The following is a 26,668-nucleotide window of genomic DNA, read 5'->3' on the forward strand; positions in this document are numbered from 1 at the left end:
GACACTTCTAGGTACAAAAAAGTCTTTGTAAAAGAAAGTACTGGGCAGCTAGGTGGCACAGTGGATAGAGCACCGGCCCTGGAGTCAGGAGGACCTGAGTTCAAATCCAGCCTCAGACACTTAACACTAGCTATGTGACCCTGGGCAAGTCACTTAACCCCAATTGCCTCACTAAAAAAAAAAGAAAAAAAAGAAAGTACTGCCCTGGGTCATTCTCCCACCTGAGGGGTTTCAGGCTCCCAAGGTGATGGACCCTTGCCCTGGAAGAGTCTTGGATTCTGGGAAACCACTGAAATGATACCCCACCTTTTTAATATTAGTTTCTGAGGCAGCTAGGTGGGGGTGCACGGGAGAGAGCCTTGAACAGGGAGCCAAGCCCTCCGACACGTAGTAGCTGGGCGACCCTGGCCAGGTCGATCACGCGCTGCCCGCCTCAGTTTCCCCATATGTAAAAGGTCTCTGTGAGGGTGCAGGGGGACACTTGTCAAGGCCAGCTGTAATGCTTCCAGCCCCCGAGGTCGCCCTTCCACATCCGGGGGTTTTGCGGGGGCCGCGGATGACCCAGCCAGGCCGCTGGACAGACCCAAAGTTTACAAAAAGGCCCCGAAAACGCGGGTAAAAAAAAAAGACCCGCCTTGTGGCGGACCTTCGGGATCGCGCCTGCGCGATGGGGGCGGGACGGCTCCTTCCCCGTCTGCGAAGGAAAGCTGGCGGCGAGGCAGCCCCTCGCCAACCAGGGGCGGCCCGAGGGCTCGGGCTTGCCTCGGGCCACGCAGCAGGGAGTCTGACCCGCCACGTGGACTTAGCCGGCAGAGCCCTCCGCTGGTTTGTACTAGGCAACTTCTGAGTCTCCATCCGAGCCGGCCACCACGTCCGGGCGGCGGGGGGTGGGGGGGGCGCGAGGTTCCGTGCGCAGGCGCAGCCCAGACTGAAACAGAGCCCTGGCGCCTCCTGGGAGTTGTAGTTCGGGAGCCTGTGGCACGCAGGCGCAGTGCTCTCCGGGCTGGGCGTTCTGGCCTTTGTCCGCCGGCTGGGAAGGTGAAGCCGGATCTCGAGCGCGCGTGGGCGGGCGTAGGTGGGGCCCCTCGTACGCTGCTGCGGGACGACGAAGACGTGGGTGAGTGCGCGTGCTGCGGGAGTACGCTGGAGTGTGGCCGCTGTTGTGCGTGAGTGTGCGTGTGTCAGGGCGGGTGAGTGTGCATGCGCGTGATTGCCCTCGTGCGTGGCCGTGCACACGTGCACTCGCCTGGCTGCCCTTGGGCACGTGCACGAGTGTGCGTGGGTTGTCCGATGAGTCCCGTGCAGAAGTGCGTGTCCGTGGCATCCCCACCGCTCTTGGAGGCCGGGGAGATGAGTCTGTCGTGCGAGCTTGAGTGTGAGCGAGTGTGCAAGGAGGCTCTGCCCTGAGTATGGGAGCCACGGAGGGAGCGTGAGCCTCCTCTGGGAGCAGCCCCAGGCCATACGCCCTCGGGGTCTGGGGGCTTCGGAGGAGCCTTGTTCTAGGGTCCAGACCCCCGCCCCGGGCCCAGGCTGAGCTTTGACCACCCCATCCCCCCCACCCTGGATCTCGGGTGGGCTGGGTGGCGTCCTGCATCTGGCGGGGTGGGAGGGAAGGCGGGGACCTAGGGAGGGGTCTGCAGCTGGCGGGGGGAGGGGCAGCCCAGGTGTGGGGAGCTCTGTCTGCCCAAGGAGGATGGATGGAGGGCGGAGAGGCACCTGGGGAGGGGAGGGGAAAGGAGAGGAGGGGAGGGGAGGGGTCTGCAGCTGACCCCGGGGTAGGGCAGCCCAGGTGTGGGGAGCTCTGTCTGCCCAAGGAGGATGGATGGAGGGCGGAGAGGCACCTGGGGAGGGGAGGGGAAAGGAGAGGAGGGGAGGGGAGGGGTCTGCAGCTGACCCCGGGGTAGGGCAGCCCAGGTGTGGGGAGCTCTGTCTGCCCAAGGAGGATGGATGGAGGGCGGAGAGGCACCTGGGGAGGGGAGGGGAAAGGAGAGGAGGGGAGGGGAGGGGTCTGCAGCTGAGAGATCTGCAGCTGACCCGGGGGTGGGACAGCCCAGGTGTGGGGAGCTCTGTCTGCCCAAGGAGGATGGATGGAGGGCGGAGAGGCACCTGGGGAGGGGAGGGGAGGGGAGGGGAGGGGAGGGGTCTGCAGCTGAGAGATCTGCAGCTGACCCGGGGGTGGGGCAGCCCAGGTGTGGGGAGCTTTATCTGCCCAAGGAGGATGGATGGAGGGCGGAGAGGCACCTGGGGAGGGGAGGGGAGGGGAAAGGAGAGGAGGGGAGGGGAGGGGAGGGGAGAGGAGGGGAGGGGAGGGGAGGGGAGGGGTCTGCAGCTGACCCCGGGGTAGGGCAGCCCAGGTGTGGGGAGCTTTATCTGCCCAAGGAGGATGGATGGAGGGCGGAGAGGCACCTGGGGAGGGGAGGGGAGAGGAGGGGAGGGGAGGGGTCTGCAGCTGACCCCGGGGTAGGGCAGCCCAGGTGTGGGGAGCTCTGCTGCCCAAGGAGGATGGATGGAGGGCGAAGAGGCACCTGGGGAGGGGAGGGGAAAGGGGAGGAGAGGAGGGGAGGGGAGGGGTCTGCAGCTGGGAGATCTGCAACTGACCTGGGGATGGGGCAGCCCAGGTGTGGGGAGCTCTGCTGCCCAAGGAGGATGGATGGAGGGCGGAGAGGCACCTGGGGAGGGGAGGGGAAAGGAGAGGAGGGGAGGGGAGGGGAGGGGAGGGGTCTGCAGCTGACCCCGGGGAGGGGCAGCCCAGGTGTGGGGAGCTCAGACTGCCCAAGGAGGCTGGGGGAGGGCAGAGAGGCACCTGGGGCTAGGTGGGAGGTGGGAGGTGGGAGGTGGGAGGAGTGGAGGACAGGGGAGCTAGGTAGCTCCCACTGAAGGGAGCCCCGGCCGGCCCCCAGACCATGGAGGCTGTCCCTTTCCTCCTTGGGATCCCTTTCATCGTTGCCCCAGGGCTGGTGTCTGACCTGTCTCACCCTCTCAGCCCCTTCTCCATCTCCCTCCCCCCTTCCTTCTAAGCGCCAGGCTCACTCCCCCCCCATATTTGTTCTCTCTTTTCTGGATCCTCGGTACAGATCGTATATTCTAGGCCTTAGGTGCCCCGAGAGCTCTTTTGCTCGAGCCTCCCAAGATCCCCATTATCAGCCCCATTGTCAAGATGCGGAGAGAGGCAGATCTCAGGGACAGCGAGGGGGGGCAGCCTCCTCTTTCCACACCCCAAGTGAAGAAACCCTGCCGTTATAAGCATTGTCCTCATTATTACCTGCTGGCTCCGTGTATGTGTGTGTGTGGGGGGGTGAGTGTGTGAGTGGGTGTGGGCTCTGGCTGATGCCCAGGCCTGTCTGCCCAGCCGTGGGCATCGTTTTCCCTGGGCACTGAAGAATGTGTCTGCTTGCTCCAGCCCCCCCTGCCCCTTGGATGAGTGCATCCCCAGGACGTGGCTGAGGCTGCTGGGCCGCCGACCCTTGTTTCCTGCAGGGTGGGCTTCTCCTGGGGAGGCAGTGATGGGAGTCCTGTCCCCAGTGACCTTTCTTTGGAACCCCCAGGTCCCAGCTGTGCAGGAAGGAGAAGGGGGTGAAGACGCACTGGCTCTGAGGCTGCACGCAGAGCTCCAGGCCCAAGGAAGGGAGGGAGCCGATCCAGGAGCAGCTGACCGCCCTGGCCCGGGGTTCTGGCCAAGGCCCGCGGAGCATGGACCGCTTCTTCCTCATGCTCGAGGGGCGAGGTGAGGATCACACCAGTGAGCGTGGGACCCGAGGCTGGCCAGGGAGGACCCCCAGGGAAAGACTCGGCCCCCCCCGAAAAAAGCGAGGGAGAGGTCTCCCCCCACCCTTGCTCTGTGTCTTGTTCCTGTTTTTTCAGCTCCTCCTGGCTCAGGAGCACCTACTGTGTGCTCACTGTGTACGGCGCACAGAGGAAAGGGAATGGGCCCTCCCCCCAGGGAGCTGCCACCCTGTTGGCCTGGTCCGGGCTGGAGCTGGCTGTGGGCCACGCCCATCTCCCCAGCCTGGAGAGCCCGAGCCGTTTGGAACCGGGAGGGAGGAGTGGTCCTGTCCCGGAGGAACATCCTTTTCCACCGCAGGTGTGAGGGAGAGTTTCCTGTGGCTGTGGGCATTAGAGAATGGAGCAGCAGCAGGGCGCGCCAGCCAGGGAGGAGTCTGGGTGCTGGCCGTCCGGGCCCGGCCGACCAGAGCAGGGTTCCCTAGGGTCTGTCTTCTGAGGGAGCAGCGGCTTGTGCCCTCTCCCCCTGCCCGCCCCCCATTACCTCGGATCCACTCTACACACTTTCCATGGATGATTATCCATGCGCGCACCATGTTGTCCCTGCCCATGGACCGGAAGTCCCGAGCACAGAGACTGTGGCAGGTTGTCTTTGTACCCCCAGCACACAGTGAGTGCTTAATAAATTCTCCAAGACTGATCTATTGATTGGGTGGGGAGCCCGGGGCCCTGGCCAGTCCCCATACCGGACGGACGAGGGCAGGCCTGGGCACCGTACTTTGGGAAGGACGTGGATGGGACTGGTCGAGGCAGCCAGGGTGGGGGGTGGGGGGCAGCAGGGTCTGCTGGGAAATAATGGGGGTCTTTGGTCCGGAGGAGGACAAGATTGTGGCTTTCATGTATTTGCGGCTAGTCCCGCAGAAGAAGGGGTTTGCCACTTCTGCTCAGGCCTCACCTGCCCTGCGGACGGGGGAGTTTTCATCCTTTGTGAATGCCTTGCCCGTATAGAGCAGGTGCTTAATGTTTGCTGGTTGGTTGGTGGGAACGAGGCAGTGGGTTCTCCTTCAGTGAGTGGCAGCCTGGAGAGGGGAATCTTATTTGGGTACAGGTCGGGGCGCGCGTCCCAGGAGTGTTGGCAAAGGGTCTGCAGTGGAGGCCCACAGGGATCTTGTCCGGCACTAGGCTAACTGATCTTTTCACAGCCTGGATCGAGGCGTCATGGTGGGGCCTGTCAGAACTGGGAGACGGGTGTCATTGGGCCCCGAAAAGCCAGTCCGTCTGTAAGCTCTTAAAGTACCAACTGTGTGCTGGGCACGGGGTGCAAAGACAGACCAGGGACAATGCCTGCCCAATGGGGAGATAACTACAGCAAGACAAACAAACAAGCCATGGAAGGTGTGAGGGGGAGGGAATCTCAGAGGGTGGGGCACTTCCTGTAGAAGGTGGCTCTGCTTTAAGTCCCCTGACTGACACACAGGAAGTACTCACTGTCCCAGATTTAAGACTTGAAGGGAAGTGGGGGTGGGGGTGTGGGGGTGCAGCCAGGCCAGTGGAGTCTGGAGTCTGGATTCTGGTGGGATGGGGAAGGTAGGAGAGACAGGAGACAAGGGCTTTGTACCAGCTCCTGGAGGTGCTGGGGGTGGCATGGTTAGACCCATTCAGAGGATCAGCTTAGTGGGGCATGGAATGCCGTGGAGAGAGATCTAGGGCAGGGAGATACCCCCCCACCCCCCAAAAAAAGGCTGCTGCTGTAGTCTGGTTGTGAGGTCAGAGGATAGAAGGGGAAGGATGTGACAGGAAGGTCAAATCAACAGACTTGGCAACAGATTGGGGGGGTGGTGTTAAGATGACGTCCCAGGGCAGGCCCAGGATGGTGGCACCTTCACTTGGATAGGGAGGTGAGGAAACATGGAGAGTCTGGGGGAGGGGGAGAGATGCTAAGTTCATTCTGGCCGTGGCGAGTTGTCCGATGGGTCAGTGCAGCTACAAGACCAGTCAGGGGTCTCCCGGGCCCAGCAGCCGCTTAGGGAGCCCTCCTCGGAAGATTGTTTTGAATGCATAGAAGGAAATGCGTTAGATTGCAAAAGGAAATCCCATCGAGTAGCCCAGATGAAGAGCCCCCCGGCCTGTGGTCCTCCCACTTGGGAGCGGCCCCTCGGAGAGGCTGAGATGGGCAGGAGGGAGGGCATGGGCTGTTGATGGCTTTGCACATTTTCTGAGCCCACCAACTCTGCCTTTGTTTTGATAGAAAACGTGGCTTGGCGCAGGGCCGAGCAGGGCTGAGCCATTAGTGACCAGTCTCTGGGCTCGGCCATGCGCCCGCCCCACCAGCCAGCCCCCATTGCTCTGAATCCACAAGACTAGCGTTGTTCTGCCTTGTTGTTGCCCAAATTTACCAGCCTAGTCGCCGTGCGGATGAGGATGTGGTTACCTCGTCCCGACCTGTTTGTGAAGCTGCCGCGGCTTCTGCTGCTTCCTTTGCTCACCACGAGCCCTCCCTTGGGGGTGCTCTAGAAATGAGGCCAGTCACGGCCCAGCCCCTCGCCTCAGTCCCCCCCCAGAGCCCAGCCAGTAGATCGGCCGGCACTGCTGCCCGCACTTTGGGTCCCCGGAGATGGAGCCTGTCCTGGCTTGCACGCTCAGGCTTCACCAGGGCACTGAGCGGCTGCTCTCTGGGTGCCTCCCTATTCATCTTGGGGGTTCTGGCCTGTCCGTTCCACCCTTTGGAGCGGTCATTCTCCTTGGCAAGGACACCGAAGCCCAGTGGGGCCCTAGGGCCGTGGGATCCCAAGCTGGGAGGGCCTCCGATCACAGCCGTGTTCAGGCCCCTGATGTCTTGAGTCCAGTTTTCCTCTCTAGCTCTCCCAGGTGTGCCCTCGGAAGCCCGGCCAGGAGTCCCTCTTGTGACTTCTCTCTCTGTCCTCAGGCCTGCCTTCCCAAGAATTTGCCCTTCCCAAAGGATGGAAGATGCAGGAGGAGCCGCAGCAGGAGGAAGGAGTGGCTTCGAGGCTCCTGACAGCCATGGCCCAGGTGAGGTTCTTCTCAGACACATCAGCGCCTCCCATGAGAAGCCCCAGCTTTGCCTCTCCGGGGGCCTGGGCTTGATGGTGGGGGCCTTCAGAAGCAGATGTGGCTGTGTGCGCACACGCGTGTGTGTGTGCAGATCTGTGATGTCGTCCATAGGGAGCTCCCTCTACAAGCTTACGCGGACACACCGGTAACTCTCCTTGGAGAGAGGCCTGGAGCCCCATGTGAGTGCGAGTGACTTGTCCAAGGTCACACAGCTCTAAGTCTGGACTTCTGTTTGATCAAACCCCTTATCTGAATGGGAATCCCCTCTGTCCCTGTAGCGGGGAGGACCCGGTGCTCCCCTGTCCCCGCACACGCCCACACTCTTCTGGGTTTGGAGGGAGGCGGGAGGCAGGCACACACCTGGGGTCTCGTCACTACAGGGTTAGCAGGGACTGTTTGCTTCTCGCCTTTGTAGCCCAAGCGCCTGACCTAGGAATCTTAGCAGAAGCCCCTGGCCTCCCTACTGGGAGGAACGGCTGCCCACCGAGTCCGGCCTGTACCAGAATTCCAGGGAAGGCGCTCACGCCACGCTCAGTTTTGGGAGCAGAGCGTCTGGCCTCCCACTAGCCGGTTGTAAGAAGGAAGCGCGGCTGGACTGTGATGCCTCAAAGACCGGCTCCCAGAGGCCCAAGAGCACGGGAGCACTCACGGCCACAGGCTCGGAGACAGTGCCAAAGAGCAATCAGTTATCACCTCCACGTGCCAGGCACTGTGCTAAGTACCCACCATGCAAAGAGGCAAAAGGCGGTCCCTACCCTCAGAGAGCTTCCAATCTAACGGGAGCCAGAGGGCGTGTGCAGGGCATTGACTCGTCAACTTAGATGAAGAAATGCCCATGGTGACTGGGGGGCATGCGGGGTGAGGGGCGGTATCGCTACTCCTCCCCCACACCCCCCTTTTTTATTCTTTGCTGCAAAGGAAGAGGGGGAGAGGGGGCACTCTATTCATTCAGATCTGTTTGGAAAGGAAGGGGTGTCAAGAACGAGAAGGCGCTAAGTATCTCCGTTTTTTAAACCATGAGGAGAGGGTGGAAGCCGGGGCAGGCGACTGGCAAAGCAAAAAGGGAGTGGTGGGTGGGGTTTGTGCTGGCAGCAGTTTGCTGGGGGAAGAGGGGTCCGCATTACACTGGAGGATGGTAATGGGACTTCTTGAGTGAAAGGAACAATGGTATTTTATTTTCTGTCAAATAGAACGTTTGTGGGATTTGTGCTTTTTGTGCACTCCTCGACAACCAACTAGATTGACTTCTTGTTTAGTCTTTATTCAGTCCTATTCTTCATGACTCCATTTGGGGTTTTCTTGGCATAGACCCTGGAGGGCTCCGCCATTTCCTTCTGCAGCTCAGTTTACAAATGAGGAAACCGAGGCAAACAGGGTGAAGTGACTTGCCCAGGGTCACACAGCCAGTAAGTGTCTGAGCTCAGACCCGGCCCTGCAGTGCCACCTAGCGGTCTGTTTGCTTAGTAACAATTAATTTCAGTGCCTGGAATAATTAATACCAAAAGGTTTTTCAGCACTCCTACCGGGTCTCTAGTGGGGTGCTTTTTTCCACTGTCGTAGTGGTTACCGCTTGAATTCTTTCCATTTATCTTGGAATTACCTTACAGCATTCCAGGATATGAACGTGAGGGGCCGGAGAGCTGTTAAGTCCGGCCTCTCACACCCGCTGCCTATGGCGACCCTGAGCAATCAGCTTGACTCCTCAGTGCCCAAGGCTAAGGTCGCAGGTGGCAGGTACCATGGGAGATGGGGTGTTCTCACTGGGAGCTCCCTATGCGATTGCTGTGTGTTGACGTACCACGACGATTGCGGGGTGTGGAAGTGATTCTTAGTTCTTTTGCGATTACAAATAATGAATGGCACTATGAAAACATCTGAATGGAGGTGTCCTTTCAATTGGGACAGTGCTTTCAGGGCTTTTTTTTTTTTTTTAGGGCAATGGGGGTCAAGTGACTTGCCCAGGGTCACTTAGCTAGTAAGTGTTAAGTGTCCAAGGCCAGATCTGAACTCAGGTCCTCCTGAATCCAGGGCCGGTGCTCTATCCACTGCGCCACCTAGCTGCCCCCCCTCATATTATTTTAATTTGTGTCTCTCTGGTTCTTAGTGATGGAGTATTTTTTCCTAGTGATTATTAATGATCTATATTTAAATTATTTGTATCCTTTGACCATTTTTCCATGATGGACTGGGAGTTACCACTGGGCCTTTTAAGAATGGTTTTTATTGATGTCTTCTGTTTTTATATTACAGTCATCTGGGAGAAATAAAAACCTACCCAGTAGCTCCAACTTCATGGATTTGATTTGTGTAAAAGCTTTTTAATTTTACGTAGTCAAAATTGTTTACTTTATTCTTTGTGATTTCCTCTATTCCTTGTTAAGAAGAATTCTCCCATCACTTTAGTTGTGAAACTTATGGTGAGTGCACTCTCTTCCCATTTTTAGAAAATTCCAGTCACTTATCCATTTTGACCTTCCTGGACTATAAGTGGGACATGTCAACAAGCTCTATTCAGTTAAACATCAAGTTTTTGTTATGTTTGTTGTGTTTTCCCCAACCTTTTTTTTTCTTTTCCATTTTTTGGGGGAGTTGCTGTACAGAATGTGTTATTTTGATAGAATCAAGTATCCTTGTCCTTAATAATTTTATTGACTGAATCAAGAACAAAAACCCCCTTTCCAAAATCAGGACAATGACATCATTGCATGTGCTTCTTGCTTTTTAAAAATAGCTGTTTTAGGGCAGGGGGTAGCTAGGTGGCGCAGTGGCTAGAGCACCGGTCCTGGAGTCAGGAGTACCTGAGTTCAAATCCAGCCTCAGACACTTACACTTACTAGCTGTGTGACCCTGGGCAAGTCACTTAACTTCAATTGCCTCACTAAAAAAAATTTTTTTTAAAAATAGCTGTTTTATACTTGTCTGTCAGCCAACTGGAGTTCATTGGAATACATGTTACATGAGTTCCTAATATCATTCCCACCAAGTTGGCCACCAAATTTTCAAAGGATGTTTATTCAAGAAACAAGCCTTTGTCCAGTTTTTTCTACTATAGTTTTAACAAACACTCATCTTTTGCAGACATTTCGTCCGATATCTGGAATGTGGAACCTACCCTGTTCCTTTTTTACATCACCTTCATTTCCGTATTTATCTCTTCCTTCTCCCACCCAGGGAGCCATCCCTTATTATAAATAATAAGACAGGGGCAGCTAGGTGGCGCAGTGTATAAAGCACCAGCCCTGGATTCAGGGAGGACATGAGTTCAAATCCAGCCTCAGATACTTGACGCTTATTAGCTGTGTGACCCTGGGCAAGTCACTTAACCCTCTTTGCCCTGCAAAACAAAACAAAAGGCTAGTATAAATAATAAGACAGAAGGGGAGGAGGAGAGGTAGGCAGTTTGACAAAAGTAGCCCACATATCTCCCTGGTTGTCTGGCATCTGCAGTGTCCCATACCTGTAACTGCTGCCCCCCCCCCCATTTCTTCAAAGAAGGAAGGGAGGCGAAGCTTAGTGGTTAGAACAGAGCCATGAAGGTTTGTAGTGGTTTCTTATTCATTTACATTGTTGTTGTTGTTGTTTGCCCTTCATTCTCAAAGAGGACCATGACATCAGGAGGTGATGTCATAACTTGCAGTGAAATGGATTTAAGTGAGGGAGGGCTATGCAGGGTCACCAGCCTCACTGTCTCCTCCAGAGCCATCAGGGTCCTGTGGCAAGATAGACATCAGGATGACTGGAGATGGCTCTGGATGTTTGAGGCAATTGGGGTGAAGTGATTTGCCCAGGGTCACACAGCTAGTAAGTGTCTGGGGTGAGATTTGAACTCAGGTCCTCCTGACTCCAGGGCCAGTGCTCTATCCACTGGGCCACTGTATGTACTGTTTTCTTGGTTCCACTTACTTTGTTTGCAGTAGTTCACACAAGCCGTCTGTGCTTTTCTAGTCATTCATGTCGTCATCTTCGTTGTTTGTACTGTTTTCTTGGGTTTGCTTACTTAATGTGCATCAGAACCCTTCCATGCTTCTCTGCATTTTTCTAGGCATCGGTTATTCTGACAAAGTAAAACTCCATGACTTTTACAAACCACAATTTGGCCATCCCCCATCAATGTCATCAAATGCAAAACGTGTTCGAAGAGGTTTTTGTGTATTTGGGGCCTTTCTGTATTTGCCCTTCCCGCAGTATATGCCTAGAAGTACATCTAAGTGACCTTCCAGTCACATTCTTAACATAGTTTCAGGTGATCATTTTTCCAGACTATATGGTACATTCCTCAGATCCACCAGTAGTGCATGAGCATGCCTGTCCTATATCACCTGCAACACTAATTATTTTCATATTTTTGCACAGAATAAAAATAAGGGGCTGGGACAAAATTTACCACGTATTAGGTAAAAAAAGAAAAATCAAGAGCTTTCAGACAGAGAAAAAAATTAATAACATAAAAAGATTAAAAAGGAAACTGCATTATACTGAAAGGAACTGTGGACAGCAAGCTAATATCAGTATTAAATACATGAGCATCAAGAATTCATAAAAGGAATAGTCACCGAACAATAAAAAGATATAGATGTTTAAACAACACTGACAGGAGATTTTAATATCTCTCTCAGTTTTGGATGAGTCTGACAGAAAGATAAAGAAAAGGGAAAACAAAGCATTAAACAAATTGCTGGAGAAACTAGAGCTAAAAGAGTTATGGCGTCTCCTAAACAGGCCTGCTAAGGAATACCTGTATTTCTCAGCATCTTCTTTCACCTCAAGGAACTTCCTTTTTTTTTTTTTTTGCGGAGCAATGAGGGGTTAAGTGACTTGCTCAGGGTCACACAGCTAGTGTCAAGTGTCTGAGGCCAGATGATGAACTTTCTTTTTTAAACTGACCTTGTATTAGGGCACAGAGACACTGCAGATACATGTAAAATGGCAGAAATGCTAACCACGTCCTTTGGTAGACCACCGTGCAATAAAAAAGACCATCAGCTCAGGGGTCATAAACAAAAGACACAGACCCATGTGGAGACTTAACAAGGCAATCCTGACTAATAAAGAATCAATCACAGAGACAATAATGGAGTGAAAGGAAATGATCACAATGAAACAACAGACAGAAATGAGGCAGGTGGCAGACGGGATCACAAAGCCAGAGCAATGGAGAAGTCAATGGAGAAGCTTTGGGGGATGTGAGGCGACCTCGGTGCGGCGCCGCTGGAGCAGTCTTTGACAGGGTGGTGAATGATCGTCCGCTTCCCCACTGGGGAGGGGGCTCATACCGATGCGGTGCTTTTGTCTGGTTCTGGGTGGAAAGCTAGCCCGGAAGCCAGGAGGTCTTGGGTTGACGCCCTGCCTTTGATCCATACTGGCTCCTCGACCCTGGCCTCTCGGCCTCTGTCAGGTGCAGAGAAGGCGTCCCCTCCACTGGGCCCCTAGCCCTGGTTTCCCTTGACCTTCAGAATCACCTGGTCCCTATCCCCGGGCGGGTTGTTGGTATTACGTTAAATCTGTAATTTGACTTGGCAAGTTGTAAGCGGAGTTTCTTTTTTAGAAAAACCTTTGTTGCTACTAAATGAGAATGGGCTATTTTTGTGGGTTGGTCTTATACCTTAAGTGGTCCGCTATGTGGCACCAGAGCGTTGGGCTTGGCGTCAAGAAGCCTCATCTTCCTGGGTTCAAATCTGGCCTCAGACACGTACAAGCTGTGTGTCCCTGGGCAAGTCACTTCACCCTGTTGGCCTCAGTTTTCTCATCTGTAAAATGAGCTGGAGAAGGAAATGGCAAAGCCCTCCAGTGCCAGGAGAACCCCCAGTGAGACCAAGAAGAGTCAGACACTGCTAAGAAAGAACTGAACAGCAACACCAAACCTCCAACCCTGTCACATCTTATTTATTCAGCGCCCTGAGAGGCAGCGTGGTATCAGTGGATGGGGAGCAGTGTTGAGGTCAGGAGGACCCGGGTTCAAGTCCTACCTCTGATACTTTGTGACCTCAGGGCCCCCAGGCCACTCCCTGAGGCCAGAAGCCATGCAGAGGAGGGAGTGTCTCCACTGGAAGTTCTCACTGAGGATGAAGCATGGGTCCAAACGAAAAGCAAAGTCTCCCGAACCTTGATCCAGGGCCTCCACTGAGTCAAGTCTCATTCTGCCGTTAAAGTTCCATCCTTCCCCCTGTGCAGGTCTTTAGGTGCCCCGTGTTCAGCGAAAGCCCAGATCCTGCATGTTCTCAATATGCTCCTCCTGGCTCTGGAAGTCCACTGAGCATTTATAGAGTGCCTGCTGTATGCCAGGTGTGGCGCTAAAATTTTACGAGTATGATCTCATTGGGTCCTCACCACTACCCTGCAAGGTTCATGTAGTTATTACAGATGATACTATTGTCGTTGGTAATAATAGTGTTACACTTGGGGAGACCGAGGCAGGCAGAGGTTAAGTGCCTCACCCAGGGTCACACAAGTAGTAAGTGTCTGAGGCTGCATTTGACCCAGCGAGGCAGTGCTCTGTTGAACAGCAGTCATGACGAGTGGGTATTTCTGTTTTCTTGCCATTTTTACAAGGGATTCCTCTAGTGTTTCTCAGAACATATGATGTTGGTTTTTATTTTCAAATTGGTGATCCTTATGTTGAATCCCCTCTGTCAATTCTCTTTATTTTTAAGGATTTTATTATAAATTTAATAATACTAAGAAATGTAAATAATTACAGCAGGGAATCTCATTTTCTAAAAAGGCCTATGATTTCATTTGTATGCGGAGCTTCCAGTATGGAAATGCCTTCTACCACCCTAGATCAGTAACTCACGTCTCTGTAACTTGGAGTCATAGTTAACTTCCTGGGGCACTGAGAGATGAGATGAAGGAACCTGCCCGGGGTCCCTCTAGCAACATGTGTCAGAGGCAGTACTTGAACTCGAGCCTTCCAGACTCCAAGGCTGGCCCTCTGTCTGCTACTCGCCCCGCCCCACCCAGCCTGTCTAATCTCCAAAACAAAATCTTAAAATGCAAACGGCCTTTTTATTGAAAAAATAACAATATTTTGTGAAGATAGATAATGGGGGATAATGACTGACAGCCAGTTTGCTCCATTGGTCTCAGGTGTAGAGGGTTCCCAGCACACTGCCTGGGTCATTTGTGGATACATTAGGAGAGAGAAAGGGCAAGAGACAAATCCAGAAGGCCCAGGTGGGTTGTAGTCTGCACCGGTAGAGTGAATGCCCATAGGAATCATAGATCCTAAAGTATCAGGAGAGCATATTTATTCTTTTTTTTTTTTTTTTTTTTGGTGAAGCAGTTGGGGTTGCCCAGGGTCACACAGCTAGTAAGTGTCAAGTGTCTGAGGCCAGATTTGAACTCAGGTCCTCCTGACTCCAGGGCTGGTGCTCTATCCACTGCGCCACTTAGCTGCCCCTGAGCATACTTATTCTATGTTGTTTCCTTCTGGTTCTCTGCATGTGTTTGGGAAGGTCTGTTTATTTTGTCTGGGCTCCTGTGGGGTTTATGTCAATGTGAGTTTTTCCATATTTCTTTTTTGTGTAGCTAACCTTAACATGTACAGACCCCTCATATAGTAAGTGCCTTGGGGGTACATGGGGGTATCATGGTGCAGGGTGTGAGTAATGCCTCACACCAAACCTCTACCTACCACAGGCTTGTTACCTGATTAATTCTTTCACCAGGCACTAAGATTATCAAGGTATGTTATGATACTATATCATAAATTCCTAAAATGGAAAACCTATTATTAATAATTAGCTCTGAACCCCCACCCAGTAAAACCGGTGAAATCTCTTTTCCTATAAGCTTCCTTCCCTTTCTCCATTTCTTTTTTTTTTTTTTTTTGGTGAGGCAATTGGGGTTAAGTGACTTGCCCAGGGTCACACAGTTAGTAAGTGTCAAGTGTCTGAGGCCAGGTTTGAACTCAGGTCCTCCTGACTCCAGGGCCGGTGCTCTATCCGCTGCGCCACCTAGCCGCCCCCCTCTCTCCATTTCAAACCCTGATCTCACAGGCTGAGACAAACATCAGCATTAACTGCCTGTATAATTTATTAGTTGCCACAAACAATATAAAGACATAGATAAATATTAACTCTGCGCATAGACTCTGTGGAAGGCCAGCCACAGTCACCCCTGTGCTCTTGAACAGCAGAGGAAAAAAGTGGTTGTTGTCACCTCTGCCCGGCTTGCGGCTGCTGCGTCCCCGGAAGTACTGGGACACACGGCCATCCTTTTGGCCTCCTTAGCATGGTGGCCAATACCTCTCAGTATCCTGCATACTGTCCCTTCCACAGACTCAGTGCTTCAAACTCAGTTCTCTTGGAAGGTCTCTCCGGACTCTGCGACTCAGCAGTTAAGTCTCAAGAGTCCTCAAGAAAGAAGATCTTGGGTCTCTCCTCCCGCCTCCCACTGATGCTCTCTCCAGAGTGGCCGGCACACTCGTCCTCCCGTGATGGTTCCCTGGGGTCTCTCATGGACCCTTTCTCTGTGACTCAAGAGTTCTCCAAAGCAGCCCAGGAAGAATCAGTCTCCAAGATTCCATGGCACTTGTTTGTGCTGATAATCTCTTAAGGATAAAGCAGTTGTGCCCAAAGGCCAGTGGAAACTTCTTGCAGGCTAGACTCACTCTGGTTTTGGTTCAGGCCTGTGCTTTTCATGTTTTGGTTTTGGTTTTTGGTTTTTTGTTGTTTTTTTTTGTTTTTGCAGGGTAATGGGGGTTAAGTGACTTGCCCAGGGTCACACAGCTAGTAATTGTTAAGTGTCTGAGGCCGGATTTGAATTCAGGTCCTCCTGAATCCAGGGCCCGTGCTCTATCCACTGTGCCATCTAGCTGCCCCTTTCTTCATAGGATTCTAGATGAGGAGCTCCCAGATGGAGATCAGGGAGGTCTTCAGTGGCCACTGAGTCGGAGGGAGGTGGAGAGACCTGCCCAGCTAGCGAGTGACCAGGACAGGATTTGAACCCAAGTCTCTCTGACCCCAGGTGCTGCCTCTCTGCCTTCAGCATTGTCTGATTGGGAGCCTCCCTTCCCATTTGGAGCTGGGTCGATGTTCCTGGCTCCCATGAGGTTCATGTTGAGACACTATTGGTTACAGCGGAAAGATCAAAACCCTTTCAACGTAGGGGCAGTCGGGCCTCCTTAAACAATGGGTCCTCTTGTCAGATGCTGATCAAACGCTTGGTTGTTTTAGTCTTGCAGTGACTGGACCAACTTTGTCCAAACGATTCCTGTTTTTTGCTCTCTTTAATCTGCCCTCCTCTCCCTGGGGTAGAGGGGGGTGGGTCAGAGAAGTGGCCGAGGGCCCTCCCTGGCAACAAAGGAAACCAGTGAAAGCGTCATGAGCTTTCTCCACCGGCCACTACTCAGCTGCTGCCCCCGCCCTTGCTCCTGGCCTGTTGCAGCAGCCTGCTGGGGGCGAGGGGGGTTCTCCCGGCCTCCAGTCTTTCTGACTCCACGTCTAACCCTGTGTGCCCTGCACCCCGCAGCTGCCTTGTGAGGGAGGGAGTTGAGGATGACCCTGAGCTTGGGTGGCTGGGAAGATGGCAGCCCCCCAGGGGTAATGGGAAGTTTGGAAGGAGGTCTGCGGGCGGGAAGATGAGGGTGCTGTTTGAGAACCCACAGGGCATGTGGCCGAACCTTCTAAGAGGCAAGATGGGAGCTCAGGAGAGAGAGGTGAGGGCTGGACGCAGAGGCCTGGGAATCATCTGCATGGAGGGAATATGGGAGCTGATGAGATCCCCGGGAATGAGGAGGAAAAAGAAGAGGGCCCAGGGCAGAGCCGTGGGGACCCCCACCAGGGCATGTGGCCTGCAAGGTAAAAGAACAGAAGAGCAGAGGAGGAGGAAGCGGGGAGGCCGGGGCCCCCAGCACCCAGCGGGGACAGAGTGGTCATCAGCATTCGGGGGCAGAGAGAGAGCTGGGTCACATGATTGGCTGGTGCTGGGAGAGTGCTACCTGCCCGCTATGGGGCAGTGGGGCCTGACGCTGCGATGGAGCGCGTTAGGAATTCCTTACTGGGGCAGCTAGGTGGCGCAGTGGATAAAGCACCAGCCCTGGATTCAGAAGGACCTGAGTTCAAATCTGTCCTCAGACACTTGACACTTACTAGCTGTGTGACCCTGGGTAAGTCACTTAACCCCAACTGCCTCACAAAAAAAAAAAAGAGGAATTCCTTACCCGCAGAGGGGCTGCTGGTGTTGGGGTTGTCGATCTAATCGTGTGATGGAAGCTGTTGTGTTTGTTGTCTGGTTTGGGCCTGACAAGTCAAGCGTGCCGTTTCCTGAGGGCACCCCTGAACAGACCAGCAAGGAGAGCCCCTTTTACCCGCTGGATCCAGTGCAAAGGGAGGCCCATTTCCAGAGAATCCTCAGCGCCCCCCTGTCCCCCCTCTATCGCCTGCTTCTCTCCCTCTTTCCTAACCTGAGAGGGATGGTCTCGGGCTGAGCAGGGACGCGTTTGGTGTTTCAGCGTCCGGTGACGTTCCGGGACGTGGCCGTGCACTTCACCTGGGAGGAGTGGAGCCACCTGGACCCTGCTCAGCGGGCCCTGTACCGGGAAGTGATGCTGGAGACCTTTGAGAACCTCGTCTCCCTGGGTAAGCACAGCTTGGTGCGGCCGGGCCGGAGGGGGAGGGAAAGAGGGGCCTCAGGCACTTCCCCTTTGTGTGCAGGAACACTGTAAGCTGATCCCAGGTTCCCGACTCTCAGGACAACAGCAATAGTAAGGGTAACTAGCACTGAAGTAGATCTCCCAGGTTTGTGATCTCATTTGGTCCTCACAACAGCTGCTGTTATTCTAACCATTTTACAGAGGGGGAAACTGAGGCAGGCTGTGTGACTTGCCCAGGGCCAGCCAGCTAAGTAAGCGTCTGAGGAAGGATTTGAACTCGGGTCTTCTTGACTGGAGGTCTAGAATTCTGTCCACTGTGCTCCCAGCTGCCTCCTAACCAGTGTGAGAGGGCTCCTCTGCTTCTTAGAAAAGGATTTCCCATTCTGTCCTGATGTCGGCCCCAGGGCTGCACCATCCTCCTCTGCCCCGCCCCACCCCCAATCAGTGGCTCTTCCTAGTCTGGGGAGAGGGCAGAGCCAAGGGTCTCGGAGAGACCCTGAGATGGTCCCGTTCCTGGCACTGCCTTCTTTCTCTCCCCTGCTCAGGGCTCCCCGTTTCCAAGCCTCGGGTCATCTGCCAGCTGGAGAGAGGAGAAGCCCCGTGCCTGCCCGAGCCGGGAGGGCCGCATCCAGGTGAGTGCCTGCGTGACTGAAGCAGGTGGGTCAGACCTGGGCAGGGGGCTCTCCTCGGCGCTCCCCTCCCAGCCTCCCACATTGTCTGTCCCTCCATTGCTGCGCCTCCCCCGTCTCTCAGCCCCGGACCAAGGCTGTGTGTTTTGTTTCCTTTTCTTCAAGCACCATCAATGCCTCTCAGCTGTACAAGCACATTTCGGGGTGATCACACCTTGGTTGTTGACAGCGTGGGCGTACGTAACTCTGAGAAATGGTCACCAAGGCAGATTCCATTGGTTTTCAGTCGGCTGCTGAGCTGCCGGCCTTCTGTGCCTTTTCCCAGGGCTTGTCATAATTGTGCTTCATTCTTAGGGTCATGACTCCCCAGTTCAGGTTTCTTGGGTCAGCATCACCTCATGTACTTTGTCGTGGGAGTATTGGTTGTCCTTGTACTTCTCATTTCATCAGAAACATGGGCCATTTCCAGTTTTTTGTTATGACAAAGAGCATTACTAGTTTTCTCATCTAGAACAAAGCTTTTTAAACTGTGGTTTGCAACCCCATATGGGATAGTGTAACTAAATATGGGGGCTGTGGAAAAGTTGGCAACACTAAAAAGCTATATATTACTATTTTATATACCTGTATAGACCCAAGGGCGCATAGAAATTTCTCAGGTGAGAAAGGGGTGGGAGTGGGAAAAGTTTAAGAAGCCCTGATCTAGAAGATGAAAGATTAGGACAGAATGGTCCCATTCAGCACTAGAGCTAGGGTCTCGCCATCAGTGTTTTTAGGAACGCAGATTTGGAGCTGAAGAGGACATGTCTCTTTCCTCTGACCCTACCCCCACCCTGGTGCAGACCTCACCACCTTACCTGTACTATTGCAATAGCTGCTGGGAGTCTGCCTGCCACAAGTCCCCCCCCCCCAACTCTAGTCCATCCTGCATTCAGCCACCAAAGGGATTTCCCTAAAATTCAGGTCCTATCATGTCACCTCCTATTCTATAAACTCTAGTAGTTTAATGCCCTGTTAGGCATTCAAAACCCTTTATGACCTAGCCCCCTCCTCCCTTTCCATTTATCTATTAGGGAATGGCTTGGGGGTAGGGTGGAGGTCTGTGCATATATAACTTTTTTTTTTTTTGGTGAGGCAATTGGGGTTAAGTGACTTGCCCAAGGTCACACAGCCAGTAAGTGTTAAGTGTCTGAGGCCGGATTTGAACTCAGGTCCTCCTGACTCCAGGGCCAGTGCTCTATCCACTGCGCCACCTAGCTGCCCCTGTGTATATATAATTTAAAATGATTAATTGTTTATATATCTCAAATACCAAACCTTTATCTGAGAAATTTGTTATTCAAAACCCTTTGGGTTTTGCACCATTTAATCCCTTCTCTTCTTGTCCGAGGTGCATTAATATTGTCTACAGAATATTTTTCAGTTTCAAGTAATCAAAATTATCTCTTTTGTCTTCCAAAATTGTCCTAACTCATTATTTGGTTAAGGATACTTCTCCCACCCATATCAGCGAGAGGTGTGTTATCAGCTTCTTTTCTGTTTTAAGAGGTATGATCTTTATTATTGAGGTCACAGATCCATTTAGATCCTGTTATGGAGGATGGTGTATGGTGTTGGTCTGATTCCTCCAGGCTGCTTTTCCATTTTCCCAGCAGTTTTTATCAATGGGGAGTTCTTTCCTAGGCACTTGATGCTTTCCTCTTTATTGAACATTGAGATATTTATTTCCATCATTTCTGATTCTCACTTGCCTAGTCCATTCCATTGATCTGTCTCTTTTTTTAAGCCAGTACCATGTAATTTGGATGGCTTTATAATGTTGCTTTATAATATAGTTTGAGGTCTGGAAATACTATTCCTCCTTCATTCCTATTTCTTTCCTTCATTTCTCTGGATATTCTAGATCTTTTGTTTTTCCAAATGAGTGTTGCTATTATTTTACAAAGTTCTATAAAGTATCCCTTTGATGGGGCAGCTAGGGGGCGCAGTGGATAGAGCACCGGCCCTGGATTCAGGAGGACCTGAGTTCAAATCCAGCCTCAGACACTTGACACTTACTAGCTGGGTGACCCTGGGCATGTCACTTAACCCTCATTGCCCCTCACCAAAAAAAGTATCCCTGTGATGAATCGGTTGGTATCTCATTAAAAGCAAACATTTTGTAGTATTGTCATTTTTATTATATTGACACAGCCTAGCCATGAGCACTGAATACTCCTTCTGATATTTGGAGTGTTCTTTATTTCTTTAAGAAGCATTCTATAATTTAATCTTTACAAGTCTTTTGTAAAGATCGATCCCCAAATCTTTTATGTATTTTGTAGTTATTTGGAATGAGATTTCTCTAGTATTGCCTTTCGGGGTTTTGTCATTACAGAGAAATGCAGCTGAATTTTGAGATATAGCGCTCTGTCTACTGAGCCAACTCCGGTTTTTGGTTCTATGAAAAGAGCTGGTGGTCAAAGTGGAAGAGCACGCAAACATTTTAATATCTTTTGGGACAGTTCCAAATTTCCTTCCAGAATAACTGGACTAATCTGCAGGTCCACTAGCCTTGCATTTAATGCCTTTTCTCTCTAGCTTGCCATTTTCCTTTTTTATCAGCTTTGCAACTGTCACAGACATGAGACAGAACCTCACAGATGCTTTAATGTACATTTCTCTAATTATTTGTAATTTGGAGCATTTTTTCAAATGGCTGCTGATAAGCTTCAGTTTCTTCGTTTTAAAATGATCGTAGGGGCAGCTAGGTAGCACAATGGACAGAGCACTGGCCCTAGAGTCAAGAGCACCTGAGTTCAAATTTGGCCTCAGTAACTTACTAGCTATGTGACCTTGAGCAAGTCATTTCACCCTGTTTGCCTCAGTTTCCTTATCTGTAAAATGATCTGGAGAAGGAAATGGCAAAACATTCCAGTATCTTTACCAAGAAAAACCCAAATGGGGTCATCGACTACAGTCCTCTTAGATAACACTTTGGTAGATTGATTAGTGTAGCACTGTAAGAAATAAGTTAATTTAGGTAGCATTGTGATTTGTATTGTATTGGCTTGACCTGTCCACAAGTAATTAATATTTCTCCAATTGTTTAGATCTGATTCTATTTCCTATTTGTAATTGGATTCATTGTTCCTAGGTATCTCTTGGGAGCTAGCTAAATTCTTAGATATTTTGTACAGTCTGTAGTTTTGGGGTGTTTTTTTTGTTTTTTGGGGGGGCAATGAAGATTAAGTGACTTGCCCAGGGTCACACAGATCTTTTTTTTTTTAATTAATAATTTTTTTTTTTTGGTGGGGCAATGGGGGTCAAGTGACTTGCCCAGGGTCACACAGCTAGTAAGTGTCAAGTGTCTGAGGCCAGATTTGAACTTAGGTCCTCCTGAATCCAGGGCCACTGCTTTATCCACTGCGCCACCTAGCTGCCCAAGTCTGTAGTTATTTTTAATGTAACTCCTCTTTCTAGCTCTTCCTGCCGCATTGACAATTTACATGAATGTTGGTGTACATTTATTTTGTATCTAGCAACTTTGCTCAGTTTATGATTTTAATTAATTTTTAGCTATTTTAGGTCTTTCTAATCAGATCATCTGCAAAAGGTGACAGTTTTGTTTTCTCTTTGTGCTTACTCACATTCTCTTATTACTATAGCAGTTAAATGGGCAGCTTTGCTTTACTCCTGATCTTATTGAAAAGGCCTCTAACTTCTCTCCATTGTGTATGAGGTTTGCTCATGGTTTTAAATAGTTATTATGTACTATATTACTATATTTATTCCTAAGAGTTTTTAAAAATAAGAATGGGTGTTGGATTTTGTAAGAAGCCTGTTCAGCCTCTATAGATAGGATCATGTCATTTTTATTATTTATATTGTTAACATGGCTTACTATATTTATAATGTTGTCCCTATTAAAGCAACCCTGCATTTCTAATATAAATCCAATATGGTCATAGTGTGTAATCTTAATGTTATTGAGGCCTGTTTAAAATTTTTGCATCAGTGCTCATTAAGGAGAGTGGTCTATAGTCTTTCTTGGCCTTGTCTCTTCCTGGTTTAGATCTCAAAACTAGGGGGCAGCTAGGTGACACAGTGAATGGAGCACCGGCCCTGGATTCAGGAGTACCTGAGTTCAAATCCAGCCTCAGACACTTGACACTTACAAGCTGTGTGACACTGGGCAAGTCACTTGACCCCCATTGCCCCACCAAAAAAAAAAATTATTAATTAATTTTAAAAAAAGATCTCAAAACTATTTGTATCACCTATTTTTGCAAAGTTTTCTTAATATTGAAATTAATTGTTCTTTGAATATTTGATAGTTTATTTATAAATTCATCTAGTCCTAGAGGTTTTTTCATTGGGAATTCATTTGTAGCTGGTTCAATTTCTTTTTCTTATTGGGTTCTTTTTTCTTCGCTTTGTTGAATCCAGGGTCCGTGCTTTATCCACTGCACTACTTAGCTACCCCGAATTCTCACTATTTCTGCCTCTTTACTACCTCCCCCTCCTTGGATATTCATTCCTGCTTAAGTGTTTGTCTCACCTTTTCCATATTGAGCACCTTTCTCCCTGAGAATAGAAGAAATGAACTCTAGAACTCACCAGTAAGCCATCGGCTCCTCCTTCAGATCTCTGCCCTTTCAGTTCCCATTTCCGATGGCCTCCGCCCCTCGACCTCAGCCCTCCCAGAGATGGCTGTGCCCTGCTCGTGCCCTCCCCCACAAGCACACCACCTCCACCTATCTGATCACCCTCTGGTCTTTCCAGCGCCCTCACCACGACTTCAGCCCCTCCATCGTTTCCTCAGCAAAGGCTCCATGCTCCTCCCTCCCCAGTCTTGACTCCTTGCTGAGCCGCTTCACGCTATGGTGTGCTTATGGCCGATCTTACCCTGCCAAGCCTCAGCCTTGGATGACTCCCACCACCCACCACCTTTGTTCCTATTCAGGTGCCGTCAGACCGGGTTGGAGGAAGTCACGGAATGTCGCTGACTGAGTCCACTAGAAGTCTGTGTTACATGATCTTGGCTGGGCCCCCTCTGCCCCAAGGCCAGCCTTTGGCACCCCCTCACTGAGTCACTCTCCACTCTTCATGGTGGCTCCGTGAAGCCTCCAGTGGTCTCCTCTGCCCACGCCCTCCCAGCTGGGACTCGTGCTTCATGTTTTACAGACAAAATGGAGGTCGTTCTCATTGCGCTCCTCCCGTCCTCCTCGGCTCCCGGCTCCCAGGTGCCCTCTGCCATTGTATCTGCCTACACACCCTACTCACATGAAGAGTGCCCAAACAATCCCACCCCACCCTGTCTCCTCTGGCAGTCTGGCTTCTGCCCTCCCCAGAAAGTCTCTTAGCAGCCAGATCCAATGGCCTTTCCTCTCTCCTTGTTCTCCTTGGCCTCTGTAGCCTTGGACACAGGTGTGGGTTTTCTCTACTGTATCCTGGCTCTCCTACTTATGAGCGGCTACAGGACTCTTGGATCCAGAGACCTCAGCCACCTGACTGTCCCATGAACAAGACCTCTAGCTCTTGGCTCCAGACATTTTCTCTGGCTGCCCCCTATGTCTGGAATAATTCCCCTCCTCATTCTGCCTGTGCCTTCCTGGCTTCTTTCAAATCCCAACTCCTATGACGACTTCTACAAGAAGCCTTTCTCGGGGCCCTCCTGTCAGCAGTTCCTCTGTTGGTTATCTCCAGTTTATCCTGTGTTTGTACATCGTCGTTTGTGTGTTGTCTCCTTCATTAGACCATGAGTTCCTCAAGGGCAGGGACCATCTTTTGCCTTTCTTTGTGTCCCCAACACTGAGTGTTGCCCAACATAGAGTAAACGTGTGTTAACTTGTCTCACCTTCCTTCTTCCTCCTGAAAAGAACGGCAGATACTGACATTTTTTTCCATTTCTTTCAGATTCCCTCCATTCAGGGACCAAGTATGAAACAAACGACTGGATTCCAAAGCATGGCCTTTTTATGGGAACACCATTCAAGGAAAGACCAGCAACCAAGAATGGGCCCTGGCATCCCAAGATAGTAGAAGCCTGGGACCTTGATGTCATGGGAGAGGGGCAGAAAGGCAACCGGGAGATACGGTCCAGACCGATAACAGTCACCTCCAGAAAACCTTTTAGCAAAGTGAGCACCCCTGAATGCAATACAGTTGAAAGGAGTTTTAGTCTAGAATCGATCTATGTTCCACAACAGAGAGTTTCTCCGGAGAAAAGTCTTCATAAATATGATACTCTTGTGAAGAGCTTCAAGCAGTTTTCAGACTTAATTGATTGTAATAGGCTCTCCTTAGGAAAGAAGCTTTGTAAGTATAATAAATCTAGGAATCCTTTTAGCTACCACTCAGACCTTATTCAGTTTCATAAAATATATAATGGTGAAAAGATATATGAATGTAATGAATGTGGGAAAACCTTTGGGAAAAAAGCATACCTTACTCAACATCAGAGAATTCATACTGGGGAAAAACCTCATAAATGTAATGTATGTGGGAAGGCTTTCAGTCATAGGGAAAATCTGACTCATCATAAGAGAATTCATACAGGAAAGAAACCCTATCAGTGTAACGAATGTGGAAAAGCCTTCAGTCAGTGGGGAACCCTCACTGCCCATCAGAGAATTCATACTGGAGAGAAACCCTATATATGTAATGAATGTGGAAAAGCCTTCTGCCAAAGAGGAACTCTTAATGTACATAAAAGAATTCACACAGGAGAGAAACATTTTGAATGTAAAGAGTGTGGGAAAGCCTTTAGCAACAATTCATGCCTTAATCTACATCAGAGAATTCATACTGGAGAAAAACCCTATAAATGTAATGAATGTGGAAAAGACTTCAGACACAGGGCATCTTTTATTTATCATAAGAGAATTCATACTGGTGAGAAACCCTTTGAATGTAATGAATGTGGGCGAGCCTTCAGCAAGAAGGGAAATTTTATTGAACATCAGAGAATTCATACTGGAGAGAAACCCTTTATATGCAGTGAATGTGGGAAAGGCTTCATTAACAACACGCGCCTTAATCTACATCAGAGATTTCACACTGGAGAGAGACCCCATAAATGTAACGAATGTGGCAAAGCATTCAGGCACAGGGGAAGTCTTAGTGCCCATCGCAGAATCCATACGGGAGAGAGACCTCACAAATGTACCGAATGTTTGAAAGCATTTGGCCAGAGGGGACAGCTTATTAAGCACCAGAGAGTTCATGCAAGAGCAAAAGCACACAGTTTTGATGAATTCGGAAGACCCTTCAGTCAGTGGGGAAGCCTTGCTGAACAAAAGAGAATCCCTGTAAAGAAGCCCTTTGTATGTAACGAATGTGGGAAAGCCTTTAGCCAAAACTCAAACCTTATTCTACATCAGAGAATTCATACTGGAGAGAAACCTTTTGTGTGTGATGAATGTGGGAAAGCCTTCAACCAGAAGGGAAATCTTAATGAACATAAGAGAATTCATACCGGAGAGAAGCCCTTTATCTGCAATGAATGTGGGAGAGCCTTCAGCCGCAGAGGGCACCTTACGGAACATAAGATAATTCACACTGGAGAGAAACCCTTTGAGTGTAATGAGTGTGGAAGAGCCTTCAGACGCAAGAGGCATCTTACTGAACATGTGAAAATCCATACTCGAAAGTAACCCTTGGAATATGATGAGTGTGGGAAGGTCCTAACCAGAGAAAACACCTTCATGGATATCAAAGAATTCATTCCTGGTGAGAATCTTTGTCATGTACTAATGTGGAAAAGACTTCAGGACCCTGAGGAGGCTTTGGAGAACTGAAGAAAAACATGAGTAATGGAATAACTGAGAAAATTTAGGGGACCTAGTTCATCTCTCACAAGATATCAGAAACTTCACTCCCACCTCCAGCTATCTGGGTGAACCTTAGCAGTCACTGAATCAGACATCCTCATTTTCAAAATCAGGAAACAGGCAACAGAGGTTAAATGGGCAGACAGTTTCCTACAGTGGAAAGCCTCCTTGTGCTGGTGTTCTGAACCCCAAGGACCTACTTGCTCCCCCTGTGACTTTGGATGAAGCCCACGGCCTCCTTTTTCTCTTTTGTAAAACAGTCATTGGACTGGCTTCTGAGGTCCCTTCACGGTCTCAGCCCATGATACTGTGGTCTCAGCCTCGAGTCTCTGATTGCAGATCCAGGGTTCTTCCCATCACGCCTCATCTGATACTAGAAGTTGTGCCATTTTTATGAGGGGAATTTCACAACAACTTAGCATTTGTTAAATACTTGGGAGTCAAGGTTGCACTTGGTCACTAGCTCTATCCCAGTTTGGTGCTTTGAGAGGCAGAAATACCACCAGCCTCTCTCCTGTCTCCCTTTATTCCAGAATTCATCTGTTGCCCTCTGGTGGCCTCAAGTCAGGACGGCCAGTGGGATTGGTCCGAAGTACAGCACCTGGAATAGAAAGTTAAAGAAATATATATATATTTTCAATCAAAACCACCAAATTTTATTTATTTAGTTATCTGTACAGGATTTTTTTCTGTTTTCCTTTGTATGCTAAAGTTATTAACTATCCACAACCAAAAAAAAGAATCAAAATAAACAAGAGTAAAAGATTATTGTACATGAAATGTGTATTACCTTATCGACTGTTCAATAAACCAAGGTGTCTACTTACGCATGTCCACAA

General features: G+C 50.4%; 1 protein-coding gene across 5 annotated transcripts; it reads left to right on the forward strand.

Annotated features, from left to right (window-relative positions):
• Positions 1-989: 989 nt before the first annotated feature.
• LOC122751854 (zinc finger protein 2 homolog) lies at positions 990-26,668 on the forward strand. Of its 5 annotated transcripts, none has more exons than XM_043999063.1 (6): positions 990-1,117; positions 3,546-3,724; positions 6,647-6,750; positions 17,246-17,372; positions 17,932-18,018; positions 23,914-26,668. In XM_043999063.1, the coding sequence occupies exons 2-6, from the start codon at positions 3,691-3,693 to the stop codon at positions 25,650-25,652; spliced, it is 2,091 nt and encodes a 696-aa protein (XP_043854998.1). In that variant the 5' UTR covers positions 990-1,117; positions 3,546-3,690; the 3' UTR covers positions 25,653-26,668. The 5 variants fall into 5 exon arrangements, with proteins under 5 accessions (XP_043854998.1, XP_043855001.1, XP_043855002.1 ...); XM_043999066.1 differs by lacking the exon at positions 990-1,117 and adding an exon at positions 1,134-1,190; XM_043999067.1 differs by lacking the exon at positions 990-1,117 and adding an exon at positions 1,145-1,166.

Source organism: Dromiciops gliroides, chromosome 3 (assembly GCF_019393635.1).
Source record: "Dromiciops gliroides isolate mDroGli1 chromosome 3, mDroGli1.pri, whole genome shotgun sequence".
Lineage (NCBI taxonomy): Eukaryota > Metazoa > Chordata > Mammalia > Microbiotheria > Microbiotheriidae > Dromiciops > Dromiciops gliroides.